The 20,790-nt window shown below is 42.6% G+C and overlaps 1 protein-coding gene across 46 annotated transcripts in view; it reads right to left on the bottom strand.

Annotated features, from left to right (window-relative positions):
- The window catches only part of PDE4DIP (phosphodiesterase 4D interacting protein), a 138,295-nt gene that overhangs the window by 41,421 nt on the left and 76,084 nt on the right, over positions 1-20,790 (bottom strand). For 22 of the 46 annotated variants that reach the window (XR_014793385.1, XM_084866356.1, XM_084866342.1 and 19 more), the window contains 15 exons: positions 10,588-10,719; positions 9,536-9,655; positions 9,215-9,307; positions 8,884-9,093; positions 7,809-7,967; positions 6,881-6,994; positions 6,552-6,689; positions 5,667-5,846; positions 5,038-5,232; positions 4,270-4,437; positions 4,050-4,131; positions 3,324-3,415; positions 2,143-2,259; positions 1,705-1,842; positions 598-710 (listed from right to left, as the gene is read on the bottom strand). Coding sequence is in view for 45 of the 46 variants with exons in the window: in XM_084866356.1 (XP_084722482.1) it covers positions 598-710; positions 1,705-1,842; positions 2,143-2,259; positions 3,324-3,415; positions 4,050-4,131; positions 4,270-4,437; positions 5,038-5,232; positions 5,667-5,846; positions 6,552-6,689; positions 6,881-6,994; positions 7,809-7,967; positions 8,884-9,093; positions 9,215-9,307; positions 9,536-9,655; positions 10,588-10,719 (2,051 nt within the window). In the remaining variant the exon portion in view is untranslated. Of the gene's footprint in view, positions 1-597; positions 711-1,704; positions 1,843-2,142; positions 2,260-3,323; positions 3,416-4,028; positions 4,132-4,269; positions 4,438-5,037; positions 5,233-5,666; positions 5,847-6,551; positions 6,690-6,880; positions 6,995-7,808; positions 7,968-8,883; positions 9,094-9,214; positions 9,308-9,535; positions 9,656-10,587; positions 10,720-17,515; positions 19,495-20,790 lie in introns of those variants that run through there. The other 24 variants (XM_084866351.1, XM_084866348.1, XM_084866353.1 and 21 more) reach the window with 8 other exon arrangements.

The following is a 20,790-nucleotide window of genomic DNA, read 5'->3' as shown; positions in this document are numbered from 1 at the left end:
TGCTTCAAGTAGAAAAAAAATTTAAATCCAACAATAATAGAAATGGAATAGTAAAAGAATAAAAGAATGAAAACCAGGTAAGAGAAAAGGGGGCTAGGAGGAAAGGCAAAAATGTACAAAAAGGAGAATATAAAATGGACCAGAACGATATAATATACATGACCCCAAATCAGGAGGGACAAGAATATAGACTGGTCACGATGGCTATCAGTGATCCTGGGGTGATATTGCCATCGCAGTAAATATATTTTCTTCAATGATACTCAACAGTATCAGTTCCCATTACAGCCTCAGTCTTACAGCAGAACGGTCTTTAGTAGGGCATGGAGCAGAGAAAGCAAAGGACTACCAGTATACATGGAGTGCTTACTAGAGGCAAGGCATTCTTTTAAAAACCTGTTACATCTTCTCATTTGAAATTTGCAACAGCTATATGACTGACTTAAGATTAGACACTTGTGCTCCACCAATCAATACGATGAATGACAAACTGGGCAGTCCCAAAGGCCGTCTCTGCTTTCCTTTCTCCCCTCTTCGCTCTCGTAAGCATCTGCACTTAATGAGAGTCAACGGGACACAGTGCAGTCACTCTCTTACCTGTCGGGATGGGCGTGGAACTTCACCAGACTGCTATAGAGCTGTCGCTCTGCTTGTAAGGCCTCATTGAGCCGACTCCGTTCATCTACCAGTCCTTCCAGCATCAGCAGCAGCTGAGGTAAGAGCAGAAGAAATGCACAAATGGAGACATGAAGCCAGTTAATCCTAAGAAAGACTAAAAGAATGCATTAGCATGTACTTTGACTAAAAAAAAGCCCACTATATTACTTACTTATGCTTTCCATGGTATTTTAGTTTTCAAATCAATGCCACACGAACTACCATTTTTTCTTCCTTAAAACCCTATAAGGCAGTGTTTAAACATGGAAGCAAGTAGAAGACAGAGAGAAGCCAGAAGCCTAGGAAAGAGGCTGAGGGGAAGGAGGGGAGGAGAAAGAGAGGAAGGGCGAGAGGGAAACATGTAATGGGACTTCCTAGTACTCTTCATTCATTCAGTAAATACTTACTGAGCCCCTTCTCATATGCCAGGTTCTGTTCTAGGAATAAGCTTACTATCTTGTCAGGGGGGAGACATTCAAGAATCACGTTTGTCACTGTGTCATCGTGAGCTCTGATAAGTGTGATAAAGAAGACGAGCTATGACTAGAGAGATCTGTTTAAGTGGACTGGTAGAGTTAAAAGCCAGACTGGAGAGACATGAGCAGTTAGTGAGAGGGATGAGAGTGGAGATCAGGAGCACAGGCAAGTAGGTCTTCTGAAAAGTTTATCATTGAAAAAAGGTTAGACAAGGGAGAGAAGCTACAAAATAACGTGGAGAAGAGGCAGAAGTTTCCTTCTTGCTTTAAAAAAATCTTTTAACCATTTTAAAAAAGTTACATGCAGACAGATGGATTCAGCCAAGAGAGGTGACTTAGGGGTCAGAGACAACTGACAGTGTGTGATGAAAGAACTGCTTCTCCCTTCACAGTGACAAGTGTAAGGAAGGAGCCTCTGCACTGGTGGCTGCCACTGACCAAGGCAGGACACTCCAGGACACAGATTCTCCGTGAAATTCTATCCCCGGACCCCTTTTCAGCCAACTGAGATGGACAGCTCTTACACTGTTCATTTCACAGTGAAAATAAGGTTTGTATTCCGGTAACTTACTTGTTGTCTTCGGTTTCCTGAAGCTTCCTGACCCTGTGATTCTACCAAAGCAACTTTTTCCCGAAGAAGTAAGACTTCTTGAGTCAGACGGTCCATAGCTGGTATGTCTTCAGGATCAACCAGTTGCATCTGCAGGTCCTAGAAGTAAACAAATGGGAACAGTAATAAAAATACTATGCAGCAGAGAAGCAGATGCTCCTAAGACAGTCTGCTACACTTTCAAGTGGGATACTGGGAAGTCACGTGAAGGTAATGATGTATTCTGATTGAAGTCACAGCAACTCTGGTACAAGTCAAAGAGAACACGGCAATATCACGGGACTCTAACAGTGTGTGCAAGAAATAAGCACTGGCCAGCGGACTCAGTGCATCCAAATGTGTGTAGATGCCTATTCTGAGTTGTGAGTATTTCCAATGGTCTTTAAAAAGCTGAGAGACCTTTATGAGGTCTTCTTTAATCTGGATGTTCCTGGTCAGGGACTCCATATCCGCAGCCTGCACCTGCAGCTCTTCCTCTTGCACAGCCACCATGGACTGCAGAGCAGAAAGTTCCATCTGTGCAGAAAGAAATCCTCAAGTAAATTATAAGCAACAGAAATTTTATTTGTGTATTTTCTAATTCTATCAAAGCCTATAGTATCACCGTGTGGGCTTGTGATGATTTATGATGATACCAAGTTACCTGGTGGCTCTGGGCTCCTGTGGCACGTTAGGAGAAAATGTTTCTCTTCACATTTCTTTGCATGTTGAAGAAGCCCAGGAAGTGTAAATCCTGACCTCTCTCCACCCCTTTCCTCACTCAGCTCCGGGCAGGAAGAGGGACATGGGAAAGAGTAAGCCAGGCATGCTTGACTAGGTTCCACCTTTCCTAACCTTGGGAGAGAGTTGCCTGCAGGAAGCCTGTTTTTGCCACGGCTTCTCCAAGGGCAGCCTCCTCCCTACCATGCAAACTGGGGAATCTGCCCAGGCCCAGTGTTGCCTGTGACTGGGGAGGTAAGTCTACCTAAATCTGGGGACTGCCTAGCAGGCCCATTGGCTCTTGCATTAAGTTCTCTACCTAAGCCTTCATCAGTGACACAGTTGATAAGGTACCACAGCATCTGCCATTACTCTGTTTCATTTTTCAGTTTGTCCAGGTCTGGGTTATGGAAAAAAGGAGTGCTATGCATTAGGCCCTCTTCAGAGATCTCTACCATTAAATAGCCAGATAATTTGCACAATTTAAAAATAAAAATAAAAATGAAGAAACATTATATATTTATGGATCTAATGTCATAAATCTAAGCAGCAATTATATAGCATGTCATTTATTGCCAATTACTTTATTCATGCTATGTTAATAGTGATAAACATGCTATGTTTATTCCAGTTAGCAATGGGCAGAGAAAACTATCATTTTAACACTTAACATGTTTTAATAGTCCCCATTTATAAAAACCAGAGCATCTTGGAAAGGTAATAGGTATATGAAGTGATTTATATTTTTCTCCAGGAAAAAAAAAAGGTATACCTGTTTTTGGACCCAGATATTATAGTTGGAGAAATGTATTTTCTTAAATACAAACTATTTTGAGAGAAAAACCAGGAATTTAGAAATTAGGCTTGACTAGAAAACTCACCCGACTTTCTCTTTCTTTTTTAGCCATGAGTTCAAGTTCCTCTTTGGCATTACTCAGTTCTTTTTCCAGCCCTGCAACTGTGTCCAAGTCTCCTAAAATTGAAAAAACAGTGCGAGTTTTTATCACTATTAACATAGCATGACCTCTGCGGCCTCCTTTCTCAGGAATTTACTCTGAAGACACACCCCAACAATAAAAACAACATATATGCACAGGTGGTTCTTTGCAATATGATTTGTAAAGGCAAAACACTGCAAGCAACCTACATACTTATAAAAATAAGGTTAATTAAGCCATAGTATACCCACACCAAGGTTAAATCTCCTGTGTGATAATCTATGGAGGCAATTGCCTGCCCCTCCCAACACTGAAATGTCATGTTACAGCAAGTGTCCTCAGCCTTCTTAAAAGATACCCAGAAGATACCAGCCCCATCGTTCCGCTGTGCAGGTTTGGAAACACTCCCTCCTGCATTGCTGAATCCCTGCAAAGCTATCTGAAAAGGAAGATGCAATTTCCTTGGCCAAACTGCGTACCCAGAGCAATCACCTCAATTCAACATAAGGAAAGGGCAGTTCTTCCTAGAATAGACTGGTCTTCATCCTTTCAGGGGAATGCAAGTTTAATTTTTCCATTAAGATAGGAAGGGAGAGTCTTGGCCAAACCTATTCATAGAGAATTATGGGAAGGAAAAGCAGAGATTACTTAATGCAACGTAATGCTTACCTAATGGGGACTTGGGTACGTTGGTATCCCCTTTGGTGGTCAATGAAGTTCTATCATCTCTGGAGGGTGTGTGCACTGAACCCTGAAAATTAGAGGAGTTGGGGGATTTAGGAAGATGCAGGAACCATGACCACAATGACAAGGACTCGGATGGTTCTCACACAGGTCAGATAATTATCAAACTTAGGCCTCAAATATCTACACAAGTCTACAGTCTTACTTGATCGGTCTGCTCTCCGAGGCAGGGGCTGATGGAGGTCACTCCAGTCGGCTGGCTAGAGATGAGTGCTTGGGACACAGTGAAGTCTTTCCCTCCTAAGTATTGGCGAAGGGCCTGCAGTTCTGAATTTCTTTCCATTAGGGCTTGCACCATCTTCTCGGCAGCAGCCTAGAAAGGAAATCACACGTGACATCAGAAAGATTATCTAATAAAACAAAATTTGTGTTCTGAAGTTATATGTTAAAAGCAAACTATTTATGTAGTCAGTTTTGGGACCCTAGAAAATAGTTTCCTTGCTTTCAGTTTATAGGGAAAAACATAGTCAATGAGTAAAAAGTCTCTCATAGGTAGAATATTAGAAAAAAAAAATGAATATAAAAAATATATTAAAGATAAAATAATCTGAAATTGGTTCTGCTAGAACTCATCATACCAAGGTGTCAAGATTCTGGTTTGGCCCTAGCTGGTTTGGCTCAGTGGATAGAACATCAGCCTGCATCAGCCTGTGGTTTGAAGGGTCCCAGGTTCGATTCCAGACAAGGCACATGCCTGGGTTGTGGGCTCAATCCCCAGTACAGGGCATGCAGGAGGCAACTGATCAATGATTCTCTCTCATCACTGATGTTTCTTTCTCTCTTTCCCTCTCCCTTCCTCTCTGAAATCAATTTTATATATATAAATTAATATTTTTTTTTTTTAAGATTCTGATTTGAATTGGGATAACAGATGCCTCTCTTTACTCTGGGTAAAGTGTGTGTTAGTCCTTACCTGGCTCTGCCGTTCCCTGGTGCTCATAGACTGAAGCAGGCCCTGAATCTCCATTTCGTGTTCCACTGCTTGTTTGTTTCGGTCACTTAGAAGGTCCTGCAGCATCCTTTCCTTGCGCTGTAGACGCTGGCACAGCTCCTCGGCGATCTCACTCTGCCCTGGTCCGAGTTTGCAGAGCAAGGTTGCACTAACATCCTAAGACAGAAGAAACAGTGTTAAGTTTCGGAGGAAAGAATTCCCTCTACTACATATCAAAGGGCTTTTTAACAATGTATCATATAAGAAAGACCTGTGAGATTCTGAAGAACAAGTATCAGTGTTTCATTTGTTTCTGTTTCCCCAGACCTAGCACAGGCCTGGCACAGAGAAGCCTGTAAATACATTCTCAGTGAATGAACGCTGACAATACAGAAGAATACTATGGCAACTGACATACTGTTTTGAAATAACCAATTCCTTGAATTTATAGGAATAGAGATAACAGTCCCAGTGAAAGCCAATGACTCGCCCAGGCACAGAATGGAATTAAAAGACTTGGGAGTTGCTGGCCTCCCAGACCAAGAGCCCTAATCCAGGACTGAGCCTATGTAACCGATAAACTGACTGCCAGTAAGTTAACAAAGTCTTGCCTCCACTTCTTTGTTCCTGTCATGCAGAGATGTCTGTAACTGCTGGATGATACTTTCTTGTTCCTTCTGCCAATGGCTGAATTTGGTTTCCGTTTCTTCTTTCAGCCATTGGAGGTTTTGACAGGTGGCAGATAACTGCTCCACCTCCAGGCCCTTGGCCCTCAGGAGGCTCTCCATACTCTATGGGCACAAAGAAAGCAACTGTAAGTCCAAGGACCACTCCACACCCCTCAGGTCACACAAGAAGCCCGGTCTACCTTTAAATGATCTTCATATTACCAACGATTTTACAAAAGGAGGAAGCTTAGTACCTAATCTAAAAATGCCATACTAATTTATTTTTTTGTTTTTAGAAACTCTCAGCTAGCTTATAGAGACATAAACATAACACACATGATAAATGATGTATTTTGGAGTAGGCTATACTATATAGGAAGTGAAGAACTTTAAGAAGTGGCAGATGGTTAGATGTATAAGCTCTAAAATAAATATAAAAAATGCTCCCACAGTAAATATTACTAAAATAAACAAATGAGCTGATAGCGGCTATACACAGACAAGTATGTAACATTAATGAGAAAACCACAATGTAGTAGCTGCACCCTGGCAATGCCTATGTAAAAGTGTACAGATATTGGGAAGGGTTAGAAATTAATTAGAACCATGTATAGAAATCCATAGTCACTGCTTCCCCCTTTAAAATTCATAAAAGTGCTTGAACTTCTCACTTCCTAATCCCTGATGATGAAACGAATGACTATTATTTTTGTTTGTTCTTATATATTTCCTTCTCATAAACAAATACGCTGGGAAATGATAGCAGGGCTGATGCTTCAGGAACGCAGTCGCAGAGGGATGCCGAGTCAGGGCAGATTGTGCTCCTACCTGCATGGTAGCTTCGTTGGAGGAGAGGATACCGCGCAGCCGCTCTAAGTCAAGATCTCGCTCTCTCACGGCCAGACGAAGCTGCCGCAGCTCTTTTTCTTTTTCTTCCAGAGTGGAGAACTTTTCATCGATAGCCCGCTGCAAGGGAAGCAAGGACCCTAAAGCTCCGTAAGAGCCACTACCCTGATCACCCCTTCCCAATAAGAATCCCAATAGAAAAGAATGGAGACTCAATTGTGGAAAGCAGCAAACCCAGCAGATAAAGATTTCTACAGGACCTATTTGGGCAGGATAATCCATTGCACCGTGAGCAAAATTATGGGACATACCTCTAGTGCAGCATCTCTATCTTGTATTCGCTGCCGCAGTTTCTCAAGCAACATTTCATTTGCTTCAAACGTTTTGTCCGAGTTATCTCGATATTGCAGGAGCTCCCTAAATTCCTAATGAAGCCAAAAAGATATTTTCCTTTATTCATTTATCCAACACTAACCGAATTCCCATACTCTGCCAAGCAATTTGTTAGTTATTCGGGATAAAAAAACAAAACATGATCTCTTTCAAGGGGAACGGTTTAGCAGAGATAACAAATTTTTAACTGCATCACATACACATACACACGTGCATAGGGGGACAGGGGATGCATTTTCTAACTCTGCCTGAAGGTGTCACTAGAGATCTCACAAAAGATTACATTTGCTCTGAGTCTTAAAAGGACTAGAAGAGGTGATGGAGGAGGTGTTTCTATCAGAGAAAGAAAAAAGCATGCACAATATATGCATGCTCTGAACAACCGTATGCACAATAAATTATAAGGGATTCACTGTGCCTGGAGCTTAGAGTAGGTGGCAGAAGTGATCACTGTCTTCTTTAGTGTTTGATTCCCCCCCCTTAACACTTTCATTTTATCATCTGGGGAAATTTCTGTACATATCTCTTCACTTGATAGGCTAAGAGCAGTGGCCATATCTTCTCTTTGTCCTCCTAGAATCTAGCATACTTTCTGACTCACAGAGGTGCTGAGTAACTATTTATGAGTATGGCCTCCATCTTTCAGGTCTATATTTGTTTCCTGGACTTCCTGGTTAACATCCTGGTTCACAGACTGTACTTTATTTTGAACCCTCCTGATCCCCACCTCTCACTATTCTGCGTGTGGCAGGTACTCAACGCAGGCGGACTGACATCTAGAGATTACATGGATAGGAACTTCAGCTCTCTGAGTCCAGTTTTCTATGAAATCACTGTGTGACTCACCTGAAGCAAATGTTCTTTGTGACTCAGACTATGGTTTAGGTGCTGAATGTGTTGCTCCTGGGTTCGAATCTCATTGTATTTTTCAGCCTCCAGGGTACAAAGCTGTTGGCTCTTGCTCTGTAATTCTCCTTGTAGCTGCTGTAAGGCTTTCCGCAATTCCTGAATGAAACAGATTCCCCTTATTTTACTTTTTGAAATTTTATAAGAATTTATTTGAGCCAAACTGACAACACAGATCTTAAATGGTCCCCCGTGTTCTCTTTTGTTAAGGATCTAACATTTTCACAAGGTCATTAGACATGGAGGCCTTAAAGCTTTCTGGGCATGCAGAACAAAATAAACAAGCAGAAAGTACCATCTTTAAAATTAATCAGAAATATTATACACAAATCAACGAGGAGGTGGGAAACTGCGGGAACTGTGGATGGGGGTAGAATGTAAATTTGGTAAAAATGGTAGATCTCTATAACTTTAAGGAGGACTCTGTCCCACTGCAAGCCTGGATCCTTTGCTTTACAATAAGACTAAGGATAGGATAGTTCAACCTTCCTTTTAAATCTTAAAAAAGAAGAGCATATGCTCTAAACTAACAAGATAAAGAAACCATTAAAAATTATCTTTTATTAAAAACAAACAACATGTCTAATGGCATGTGCCATTCCTTTGACCTTGCTTGTGCTTCCACTTTTCTTTCTCGCTGACTTTTACCTATCCTTCAAAAATAACTTCACAGCCGTCGCCTGTGTGACTCGGTTGGTTGGAGCATCGTCCATGCACCAAAACGTGGTGGGTTCGATTCCCAGTTGGGGCGTGTGTGGGAGGCAATCGATCAATATTTCTGTTTATGTGACTGTATCTCAAATTAAATGACAAGTAACTTACAAGGAAAGAGCCTGTGATCTTCACTATTACATTTCCAGAGCACAGCCCAATATCCGGCAACACGGTATGTGGGCAACAAATGAATTGCTCAGATAAAGTAAGTGACTACAGGGTTCAACACAGACTGTCTTGATAAGAAGTTATTGTCAGGGCAAAGTCAGTCTGTAGGGCCACAAAATGATTAATGATTTACCTGGTTATGCTTCCAAGAAGCCTCTTTCTGCTGTTCTGTCCCGTGGGCCGCGGCCTCGACAAACTGCACACACCGCTTGGCGTCAGCCAGCTGGCGTTCCTTCTGTCGCACGGCCCTCTGGAGCTTCTGTATTTCCAGCTGGCTGCAGAACAGAGCACTCTGCAGGTCCAACAGAGCCACTTGTTGCTGAGCTGGAGTACCCTCTGAGCTCTGAAAAGAGTAAAAATCATGATCACTAGGAGGGCAAGCACCAAGCAGCTGAGAAGACCAACGATATAGGTCAGAGAATGCCACATCCTCCATCGAGTCTGCCTATGTGACCCCCACGTACATGAAGCTGTCCAAGCTGGCTTTGGTGGAGCATTTCTCGGAGCTTTGCCATTGTGTCATTCTGACTTTCGATCACCTGGTATAACTCCTCCGTCTGAAAATGAGAGGGAGCACCGCACGTTAGTAAACAAAATGGTAATTAACTCCATTATCTCGCCTGTACAGGTTTTAGTAGCGGGACGATTCCAAAATACCAACTCAGGTTAAGCTACAATTTCTCTAGGGTAAGATTTGCTAGTCTGGCATCAAAAATATAGAATACTTGTCGACTTTAATGGGACACATCATTTCCTCACAGGTCCTTGATTGCCAAATATTTTACCTCACTTTCCCTGCTTTTCAGAGTTTCCTTGAGGCTTTGAATTGTACCATCTTGCTTCTGAGATGACTCCTGAGCAGACTTTAGTTCACAGCTCATTTCATTCAGTTTCTCTTGAAGAATCTGAATTCAGGAAAATAAGAAAGTTTATTAGGTCAATTCTTTCTTTCTTTTTAAATATATTTTATTGATTTTTTTTTTTTTACAGAGAGGAAGGGAGAGGGAATGAGTTAGAAACATCAATGGAGAGAAACATCGTATCAGCTGCCTTCTGCACACCCCTACTGGGGATGTGACCACAACCAAGGTATATGCCCTTGACCAGATTCGAACCTGGGACCCTTCAGTTCGCAGGCCAACACCCTTATCCACTGAGCCAAACTGGTTAGGGTCAATTATTTCTTTTAACCTCAAATGTAACCATAAAATCCTCCCTCAAATATAGGTTTAGAGGATTCCTTGGGAAACATTACCTTATAATTTTCCCCCCAATATAGTGACCATTCAATTCCTAAGCCAATCAGCAAGAGAAAGGGGCAGGAAAGATGAAATACTTTCTCCTACACTCAGTTTCTTCAATTCCCATACATTGTGCTTTTTCTGTGATGGCAGCTATCCTGGGCACTTGTCCAAATGAGTCACTGCAGATCCTTTGAACCAAGACCAAGGAGCTTCTGCTACCTAGCATCATACAGGACTACACCAGGCCAGAAGCTCAGCATCCCAAATTGTGGGACTTTTCTTCTAAGCAGATGTTAAAATCCATTGGTTAGGAAGGGGTGAGAAGTTAAGCTAAAATCAAAAGCACACATCTCCTATCTCAGTACCTTATACATTTAAAGGCAGCATTCAAGTTTTAACCACATACCTAAAAGGCACCAGAAACCTGATCTGTGCAGAACAGGCTAACATTCTGATGTGAAATAAATAAGAACTATACTTAAAAACACACTGTCCATCTTCCACGTACTACTCAGAGAAGTTAACAGACTCCGCCAGATCCAGGCACATCCTCAGGAAAGTCTATGATCTCCAAGGGCCACCAGGTGATTTACCTTGTTGGTAGCTTCCGTTTGCTGGATTTTTTCCTGGAGTTCTGCCAGGTGGGACTCAGGTACCGACTGTTGAGTTATAACGGTCTCATCTGAATTTAGCTTTTGTTGTTTGAATAACTCTTCAGTCATGGGCTAAGAAGAAGCAACAAGACAAGTTACTTGAGTTAAAAGTAGCCAACAATAAATTTTATCTTCAAAGGATGTTAGCATCTTTTGCTAGAGACTTAGAAAAACCTGTTGTTGCATGCATTATCAGAATGAATTCCTGAAGACAGTCCTGTTCCTTATTAAGAGTACTGATTCACTTCCATCCTTACTATACTCTCTAGCTCCCCTCCCTAATTCTCCCAGCAACTCACACAAACACTACCTATTCAGTTAAAGCAATTAATTCAGAGTTTAAAGAAAGGAAAAGTTATATTCCAACTATCTTTCTTATAGCATGCTTGCTCACAGTATTGGAGACACTGGCAGATTTTTAATATGGACTATACATTAAATAATAGTATTTTATCAATACTAAAATTATATAATATATAATATACAGTTATAAAATAAGAGCTGTCCTTGTCTCTAGGAAATAAATGCTGAAATATTCAGCGTAAAAATGCATAATATCTACAAATTCTCAAATGGTTCCGGAATGGAAAAAAATAATGTGTCTATATAGACAGGGGGAGAAAAGTTAGCAAAATATTCGGCAACTGGTGAATCTGAGAGTTCTATGTACCTCCCTCATGAAATTATTTCAAAATAAAAAGTAAGCCTGGCTGGAGTGGCTCAGTTGGTTGAGCTTTCTCCTATGCACTGAAGGGTTGCCACTGCTGTTTTGATACCCATTCAGGGAACATGCCTGGATTGAGGGTTCATCACATGTGCAAAAGGTAGCAGATTAATGTTTCTCTCTCAAATTGATGTTTCTCTCTCTCTCTCATCATGTACTCAGATGAGGATTTCAAAAATAATAATAAAAAGTAGAAATATTTTAAAATAAATTTAAAAATCCATAGTGGTCTAAGGAAAAGGTGTCTTACAGAAAGAGTAATTCACTAAAACAATTCAGGTTAAAACCACACACATGCATTATTTATATATGGGATGATCAATCAGACTAAGATGAACTCATTGAATTATACTAATATTCATTATGAGCTGAGAGTATTACTAAAATAAAGTTTTAGGAATTCACTGTGGCATTAAATTCCACCTCCTCCTTCCCTATTCCACCCTCTTTCCAATTAGAAAAATTATAAACCCATTAGAGGAAGAGAAAAAAGGCAACTGGTATTCATTTTTTATTTCCTTCACATTTTCGACCTCTAATTACCATCTTTCAGGCAGTGGAGTTACAGCTTACCTTAAGTCCCTTCCTGCCAGCAACTGGGAGCACAAAGATTTCAGAAGAAAAATCTTTTCTATTCCTTCAGTGCTATTTATCAACTTTTCTATTCACTGTGCATTACTATCTCCTCTGCTCACTGTGCTCTAGCCCCATACTATCCAGCACATCTGTTAAGTACTATGGTATACAAAGCATGTGGAAGGGAGCTACATGTAAAGGAACATGGAAACACACGAAATATCAGCTAGGGACAAGCCTTATGCAGTAAAATAGAGAGCATGATAAAGCGACTAAGTTACTCTAAATTGGTTGGTCAGTGTGCAAAGATCTACAGAACAAGCTAGGCAGAGGGAACAGCCAATGGAGGAGACCTAGGGGGGATATGAACTGGGAAAGAGAAAGGCCTAGATGACTACAGTATTGCTTCCAATAGAAATGTAATGAGCCAAAGACATGATTTTAAATTGTCTAATATCTTCATTGGCTAAAGTAAAAATAAATAGGTGAGTGTAATTTAAATAAAATACCTTATTTAACCCATTAGATCCAAAATACTATCATAAACAAGCAGTCAATATAAAAATGATTAACAAATCTTTTCATACTGTCTTTTGTAATGAAAGGGCATATTTTACACCTTCAGCACATCTCAATTCAGATTAGCCACATTTCAAGTGCTCAATAGCCACCTAAGGCTACCTCGCTGGATAACATAGGGATGAGCATAAGGGGCAAAGGAGATAGTAATACAGGGTGAGATAGAAAGCAAGGCAGGGGTCAAATCATATATAGCTTTTGTACACCAGAGTTAATGAAATTGAATTTCATTCCCATTGAAATGAGATTGGACTGCAGTGTTTTTAACAGAAGAGTAATCCAATTGTATTTGATTTTTCAAAAGGTCACTCAAGCTGCTCTGTGATGAGTGGATTATGGGGGAGCACCAGTAGAAACAGGAAACTAGGCTATTGCAGTAATGTAGGTGAGAGGTAGCAGCAGCCTGGATTATAGTGGTAGTGATGGAGAGGGAGAGAAATGGGTAGATATGTTTTGAAAGTACAGTCAACAGGACAAGATGTGAAAGAGAAAAAGAAAAAAGGAGAAAAACAACTCCTAGAAAAACAGATATTTGTTGTGGTATAACAGGGAGCAATGTGAATTATGTCACACATGGGAGACATAACTATTTAATAGACATGTATAACAATTCTAAATGATAACTATCATTTATTTAATGATAAAACATTGTCTACAAAACCTGGCTTTTTATTTCCTCAAATAATACAACTTTCCAATAATATCTGTTATATTTTTCAAAAAATTTTAAAATATATTTTTATTGATTGCACAGAGGAAAAGAGAATGAGAGAGAGAAAGAAGCATCAATGATTAGAGAGAATCATTGATCAGCTGCCTCCTGCACTCTCCCTACTAGGGATTGAGCCTGCAACCCAGGCATATGCCCTTGACTGGAAATTGAACCCGCAGACTGACACTCTATCCACTGAGCCAAACCAGCTAGGGTGATATGTTTCAAATTTAAACTATAACAAACAGAATTAAAGAAAATAGCCTCATGTTTAAAATGGTAAGAACTGTGTTTATTTCTATGCCCTTGAAACCAAAGAATCTTAGCAATGTGAAAAAAACTTTAATTATTTGGTCCAATACCATCCTACATTAAGAGATAGCAAGTAATTTGTCCAAAGTGACATAAGAAATCAGGAAAATGTTCCAATTTAACCGAATGCACTTAAGTTGGTAATGTATCTTTCCCCTCTGTATAAAATCACTTTCTATCAGAATGCCTAAAATATTATAGGGACCAAAAGTCTTTTTGTTAAATAAGAACAATAAAAAAGCAAGCAAACAAAAGATAGGCCTGTGTCCTTCTCAGGAAAATGTTCTAATCCTTTAGTGGTTCTCTTACAAATGAGACCAGATAGATAGACAGATAGATGATATTTAATATAGATATCTCAACAGCAAGTTTAAAGCCAACAAGGCCGTAGGAGAGTACAAATGAATCTGGATCTCGCCTGAACCCATCTTGGCATAAATTACCATAAGAAACTCCTAATTCTGTAATGAACTGACTTAAAAGCTAGAAGTTGTTTGTTTCTTCTTTAATCATAATACTTAATTATTTTACGTCTCAGAAAAATGTCCTTTCAAATATGAGTGCCAAAGAGCATTCTGCAAAGCCCCACTGAACCAACAGCTCATGAATTCTTGGGAAGTATCAAGTAACTAAATCAATCGCTCCTATGGAGATTTTATCGAGCCTGAAATTCAGTAACACTTGATTTGGTTGATCAGTGTGAATCTCCGCACTCTCAGCTACTAAAATCATGTTGTAATAATTTTAATGAAGTTGCTTTTAACTCAGGACAAATCCAGTATCAGCAAAGAGAATTGCTTCCAGGCCTAATGTTGTATATTATAAGACCTTTAGGCTAAAAGGCAGTCATTTAGGTCTTGCAGCATTTTTCTTGGCACGTTTCTGGTCCTCACAATACCAAGTCATTAATCTCAAACTGCTGTAATTTTCTATTCCATTGTTGATAAGAGGAGATACATAAGAATCATCACCCAGCATAAAATTAAAGACCTAATCTTGTCCAGCATCTAACACATCTTCCAAAGGGCCTGATCTAGTTATGTAGCTAAACTGTGAGAGCTATGATTTACTATAGTCACACAAGAACAGACCCTGGGATCGCAAAGCTGGAAGCAGAGATCTGCTCTTTGAATTTACACAGAAAAGGAAATTGCATGTGGGCCAGCGCTGAACTGCTGTGTACAAAGGTACCACGCCCCTCCTATCACAGCTTTTCTAGCCCAGGGCCAGACCATAAAGAAGGAATAATTACCAGCTAGAATAAAGCTTCAAACCTTCCTTTAGATATTTAGACAACCTTGGGTATTCAGGTATAAATTCTGTACAAGGCAAAAAGCCAATTTACATAATATTAGAAAATTAATAAGCAGGAGAATGACACTTGCTGTTTTGTCTTTTAACACAAGGAAGGAAGAAGCAAAGACAGAGACAATAAGAAAAGTAATAAGGAGGCACTTGATCAGGGGTCTTCAAACTACGGCCCGCGGGCCACATGCGGCCCACAGAGGAGTCTGATCCGGCCCGCCAGGTTTTTTGGGCAGTGAGCGCAGCCGAGGTGTTACAGTAGGAATTAGTAGTTCATATAGTCCGGCCCTCCAGCTCTCTGAGGGACCGTGATCTGGCCCCCACTTTAAAAAGTTTGAGGACCCCTGCACTTGATAGTGACATCTGAGTAGTGCACATCACTGGGAAAGTAGAAGATTAAACAAAGAATCAACATGATCTTATCAAACAATCTTGCTCTTTCTTCACATGTGTAGTAGGATATAAAGGAAATTTTACTCTTTTGCGGTTTTTTTTTTTCTTTCTACAAACTAAGAGGACAACTACCAAAAATAATTTACATTTATTTCTAATCTTTCCACATTTGTTCAGAGCAACAGACAAAAACCCGCCTGCCTTTGTTCCACCTGGCTCTGGCGCTGCCATAAAGCACAAAAGGCCTTGGGAATTTAGAAATCAAACTGGCCTAAAGAACAGACGAGGGGTCCAAAGCTCACATTTTATTTACAAATACCTGAGCCTGGTTTATCTTCCTATCCCCATTCCCCCACATCCTTAATTATTAGAGAAAAGGGCTCAGTAATGAAACACCATCATTCTGAAGGTTATTTTCTCCCTCCTCCTGACGTTTTATTATTCAACAAACAGTCAAGAATGTAAGCCAAGTGATGCATGAAAGGTCATATACTTAGTTTTAAACATCTATTTTCCTAATGCCCCAATTTAGTGAAGTAAAGGGACTTGATGTAAAGATGCAGTCAAACATAGTTGAAAGGAATCCTCCTGGAATCCTTAGGTTATAGAAAAGAGACTCTGTTTAAAATAAGTATTTAATTCAATGTATATCAGGCAAAGTAACTTAATGTACAGATGTAAAGGTCTTGGCTGAGAATGGTTAGGGGCCTTCTGTGCCTGGCTAAGTATTTAAACTATAAGCTTTCCAGATCTCTCAACTGAAGACCTGTATGAAATGATCTTTAAAATCCTTTCCAACACCAACATTTGTTGAGTGCAGGCACCAAAAGACAGAATTTTTAATTAAATATGGATTTTAAAATTCTCTCATTTTGCCTCCAATTTTGTCTTTACTTTTCCAATAATATTGGTCATATATGAGAGGGGTTAAAATAAGCTTATTTCCCACCCACCCTGCCCCAGACTACTTTTAGATTCTAATATGAAAACACTATGTTTAATTGTGACATCTATGTCTAGTCACACAAATACCGTAAAGCCCAAATTTAGCTGTGAGGCTACACTCCAAGAAAAGGAAGCAAAAGAAAAGAAGCACACAAGCAGCAGGCTCCCTAATACTTAGTATTTTATACAAAGGAAAACATTATCAAACTCTTTCTAACACTTTCATGTATACTGTTTCTGACAAATTTGTCATTGTGATGCACGTTTAATATATATATGTACTAAAACTACTTTTCAAAAATTTCAAGTGACAATCAACAATTTCATTTTTTTATTAAGCTGTAAATTTCTAGGATAATGGTGACTGTAGCAGGCTTTCCAAAAATGCCTTCTAGATTGACCGCTTTTATAATGGTATCGCTAAAGAATTTGTATCAAGTAGAAAATGCCAGATGTCTCACAAAGATAACCGAATCTAGCATTTACTGTTGCTATAGAAACAAAATAGCATTTGTCAGATCCCTGTATACTAGTGTAGCTGAATTTTAAAAGTGGCATGAAATCTATTGGCCAGATATAAGCAGCTCAAATTAAGATCACTTGCTATCTCCTAATCATTTAGACACTCAAGAGTATAATGGATGAAACTCTATTGCTTGATAATGGATGAATCCTTTCTTAATATCAAATCTCTCCTAAAAGAGCTCAACAGACTGGCTGTGAACTTTTCTCCTTAAATGACATTTTAAATGAGAACACTTGAATTCCCAAATCTCTTTTATGAGCAAGTCACCACCACCAGTCCTCTATTAATTTAGTATAAATATTGCCCAAATATGACAATACTTTGGTGAATTCATGTTTCCCCAAACCTTTACCCTATGCTCTAATCAGTTTGAAGCTTACCTGGGAAAGAACTCCCTTACAGAATGGGAGAAAACATCTACAAATCTAAAAATTAAAACAAAAAAAGAAGGGAGACGGGTAGAGGAGGTGTGTGAGAGGGAAGAAGAGCTGTAGTGCCAGACATAAGATGATGTCTTTTCATAGGGTCAAAGTGAATTCGAACTATGTATTCGCAATTTTGATAATGGGAAGGCCCATAGATGTTGCTACAAAGGGGACTGTGGAAAGCAGATCATTTGAGTGTGAAGCACATTCTGTATATTACATGGGACACAAGCGAAAGGTGCGGCAAAAACGGGCTCGATGATGAATTTTCTAATTAACCTTCACTTAGAAATCACGTGAAGCTTGCGGCCGGATCACTCTAATAATAATAATAATAAAAAAGACACCATGTATGTAGCCACGTTGTATACCTGGAACCGGAGTGGCAAATACTCTTCGCAGAGATCATCCCACAGCTCCTGCAGGTCTGAGATCTCCAAGGAGTAACTGACAGGTGTGCTGTCAAGGGGTTTCAAAGATCGGTTAAGGAAACCGGAACTCGCTCCATCTGTCACGCTGTGGCCGGGCCTGGCTCCAGGGGGGCTGGATTTCACTGGAATAGGAAGCCTGCTCCCTCGGGGGCTCTGGATGGGTTTATAATCAAGACCTTTGATCACGCTAAGAGCCAGCTCCAGCTTGTGGTTACACGCATGCTGCGGCGCCTGCTCCTCTGAGCAGCAGTCGCACTTGGCAAGCTCCTTTGCACTTCTCTCGGGTTCCTCGTCCTTTGGTTGCGGAGGACTCGCCTGGACACTCGCATCCAACGACTCCACCGAGGATCCGGGCGTCCCTTCCTCCATGCTTTCTCCGTCGGGGGGCACCTTCGTGCTTGCTAAGTCCGGGGGCCCGACCTCGGACAAGGCCGGTTCTTCGGTGCAGATGCTGGTGGACCACCTGGAGGAAGGGCCACCACACATGATGCTCCTGGCCACCTTGCGAGGCACTTTGCAAATGGCTTCGTAGTCGGAATCGGCGACCCGCAAGGTTGCACAGCCGCGGCATCTCCTGGGCCGGTGTCCAGGGCCTTCCGAGCCGTGGCAGCTGTGCAGCTCCTGGATCTGGTCCTCGTTTTCCACCCAACACTCAAATCCCGAGTAGGCGAAGTCCTCCTGGAGCAGCGCTGAGTACCTCACGTCGGGCAAGCCGGAAATGTCCACCGTGCCGCTGGTCCCCGCCTTGGCCTCGGCGCCGGAGGAGGAGGCGGCGTCCTCGTTATTCCTGCGGTACAGGCTGGCGATGCAGAACTTGAGGCGGTCCTTCTCCAGCAGCAGCTTCTGCAGGCGCTCGATGGACAGGGCTTCGATGCGGGCGATGACCGTGTCGAAGCGATAGATGCGGTCGAGCATGAAGGCGCACTTGCTGCACACGAACTCGGCCTTGCCGTCGCGGGCGACATCCTTGCCCAGGACGTGCGACAGCAGCACCTGGAGGTTGAGCTTGGACGTCGTGTGGAAGAGCCAGCGCCGCTGGTTGCCGCACAGCTCGCGGGCACAAATCCTGCAGATCTCCTTCATCTTCGCTCTCCGCCTCCTCCTCCTCGGAGGCGGCTGCTGCGCGGGGAGGGGGTTCACTCACCGGCGCGGCGCTGCGCTCCGTCTCCCGCCGCGGTGGCTTCGCGCCCGCATAGCACCGCCCGCGCCGATCCCCACCGCGCGGGGGGTCACCGCTGTCACCGGCGCGCGAGCTCTGGGTACCGGGGCGGCCGGCCCCGCCCCTCGGGGAGGGCGCGAGCGCGGAAACGCCTCAGGGCGATGCTAACGTGACAGCGGAGCAGGCCGCCGTGCGCGGAGCCTGCAAAGTCTCCTCCGGCTGTCTGTCCGTCCCTCCCGCCAGCCGCCAGCCGCCGCGTCCTCCACGTCCTCCCGGAGAGCAGGCTGGGTGCGCGGAGGCCGGGCTGCTGCCCGACACGCTGACGTTGCGGCTCAGAGACAGAGGATCAGATTTCAAGATGGCGTCAGCGGCTAAAGCTCCCGCCGCCTCCCGCGGGGTCCTCTGGGAACTGTAGTCCGGGAGGCCGCGCCCCGGCTCCGCGCATGCGTGGTGGCGAGCGCGTCCCTCCGCCCCAAATCGGGTCACCACCGCTCTCTTGCGGGGGTAACATAAACCTGGCTCAATGTGTGTTCGCAGTGGCTAGCAGGAGGCAGACGCTGACCAGCGACAAGTAGGACAGGCCACTTTCATCTGCTAAGATTGCACCAAAAAAGCGCATCGGTTCCCGCGTGGGTCCTCCCTGCCGCCCTGCACAGCATGTCCGGAGGCTCTGCGCGGGGAGGAGAAAGCCGAACCACCGCCCCCTTCTCCCCACGGGTAGTGCCACGTCCTCTGGACGGAGCAGCCAGCCAGGCAGCGCCACTAGGAACCGCTGCGTGCCGCCTCCCTCCCGCCTGCAGCCCCACCTCCTCTCCCATCCAGTCCGGTGCTTGCATTAAAAGGCCCTGAGGCTGCAGAGGCGGCCGCGGAGAAAAAGCGGATGGACCAGAGGGGGCGCGCGTAGGGCGGGTTTTAGAAGGCTCCATTCAACCTCTCCCTCGACGCCTGGGAGTAATTAGATAAAAGGGCATGCTGGGAGTGAGTGGTAGGTAGGTGTAGCACCCCCGGATGATTTGCCCTTTTCTTTTTAGAAATTCAGATTTGGCACAAAGCAATCACCGGAGAGAGTCCAGTAAATGCTGCATGAATGGAGCTGGTTAAGCAAGATTTTAAAGACAATGGAAGAGACAGCGGGCTGTTTCAAGAATGGAGAAACACCTGAGAGTAGATTACCATCACCCAATTCCCTTTCAGGTTCTGGAACAAAAGACCTGGCTTCTCTGAGCAAGAGTCCAGAGTGTCAGGGCGTGCTGCTCTGCAGATTCAGGGCTGGGAATTTCTCGGATTTTAGTTAGTACCCTGTTTTATTCAACACTATAGGGTTGTAAGTCACCCCACCCTTGGGTGTACAAAACGTGGGATGCACAGGAAGACTGGAGGGAACCAGGAGCTCTGACACGGAGGAATTCAGGTGTCAAATCATTTACAATAAGGAATTTTCTTGTTGTGAGAGGCATGCAGACACCTCTCACGGGAAGGAAAACAGCCCCCGTAGTTACCTGGAGTCCCCCAGGGCAGAGCTTTCCCAGTGGCAATAACACTGAATTTTATTAACTTGACCTTGTGAGAGGTCATGGCCAGCAACAGTCTAATATATCTAAGCCCATACTCCCCAACCTGGAGATATTCAAATGCCTTCAACGAGAGTCCAAATAACTTCCCAGACTTCTTATGGAGGATTAAATGAGATGATTTGGGAGAGGTATGTTGACAGTAAATAATAGCGAATGTTGTTATTTTAACATCATAAAAATATTTTTAAGTAATTTTAAAACTTTGTGGGGCGCTGCATACATAAGATTGTATTGTTCTCTTATTGAACCACCAAAACAAAATCTTAGTAGCTCCACTGGGAGAGGGGACAGCTCTTAGAGTTTTGGGCTGCACAGGCCACAGAGCTCTCTGCATGTGTGATTTCACTAATTATGTATGTTCTGGCCCGAAAACCAAGAATGCAAAATGGGAGTTCCGAATAAAACTTATTACAGCTGCTAACCCCCACTGTGTCATAAGAATAGCTTTGAAAATGGGGAAGATAAAATGTAGCCCAGAAGAA

The sequence above is a fragment of the Pipistrellus hanaki genome (genome assembly GCF_964339955.1).
Source record: "Pipistrellus hanaki genome assembly, chromosome: 18".
NCBI lineage: Eukaryota > Metazoa > Chordata > Mammalia > Chiroptera > Vespertilionidae > Pipistrellus > Pipistrellus hanaki.
This window is presented reverse-complemented; position numbering and strand designations above follow the sequence as displayed.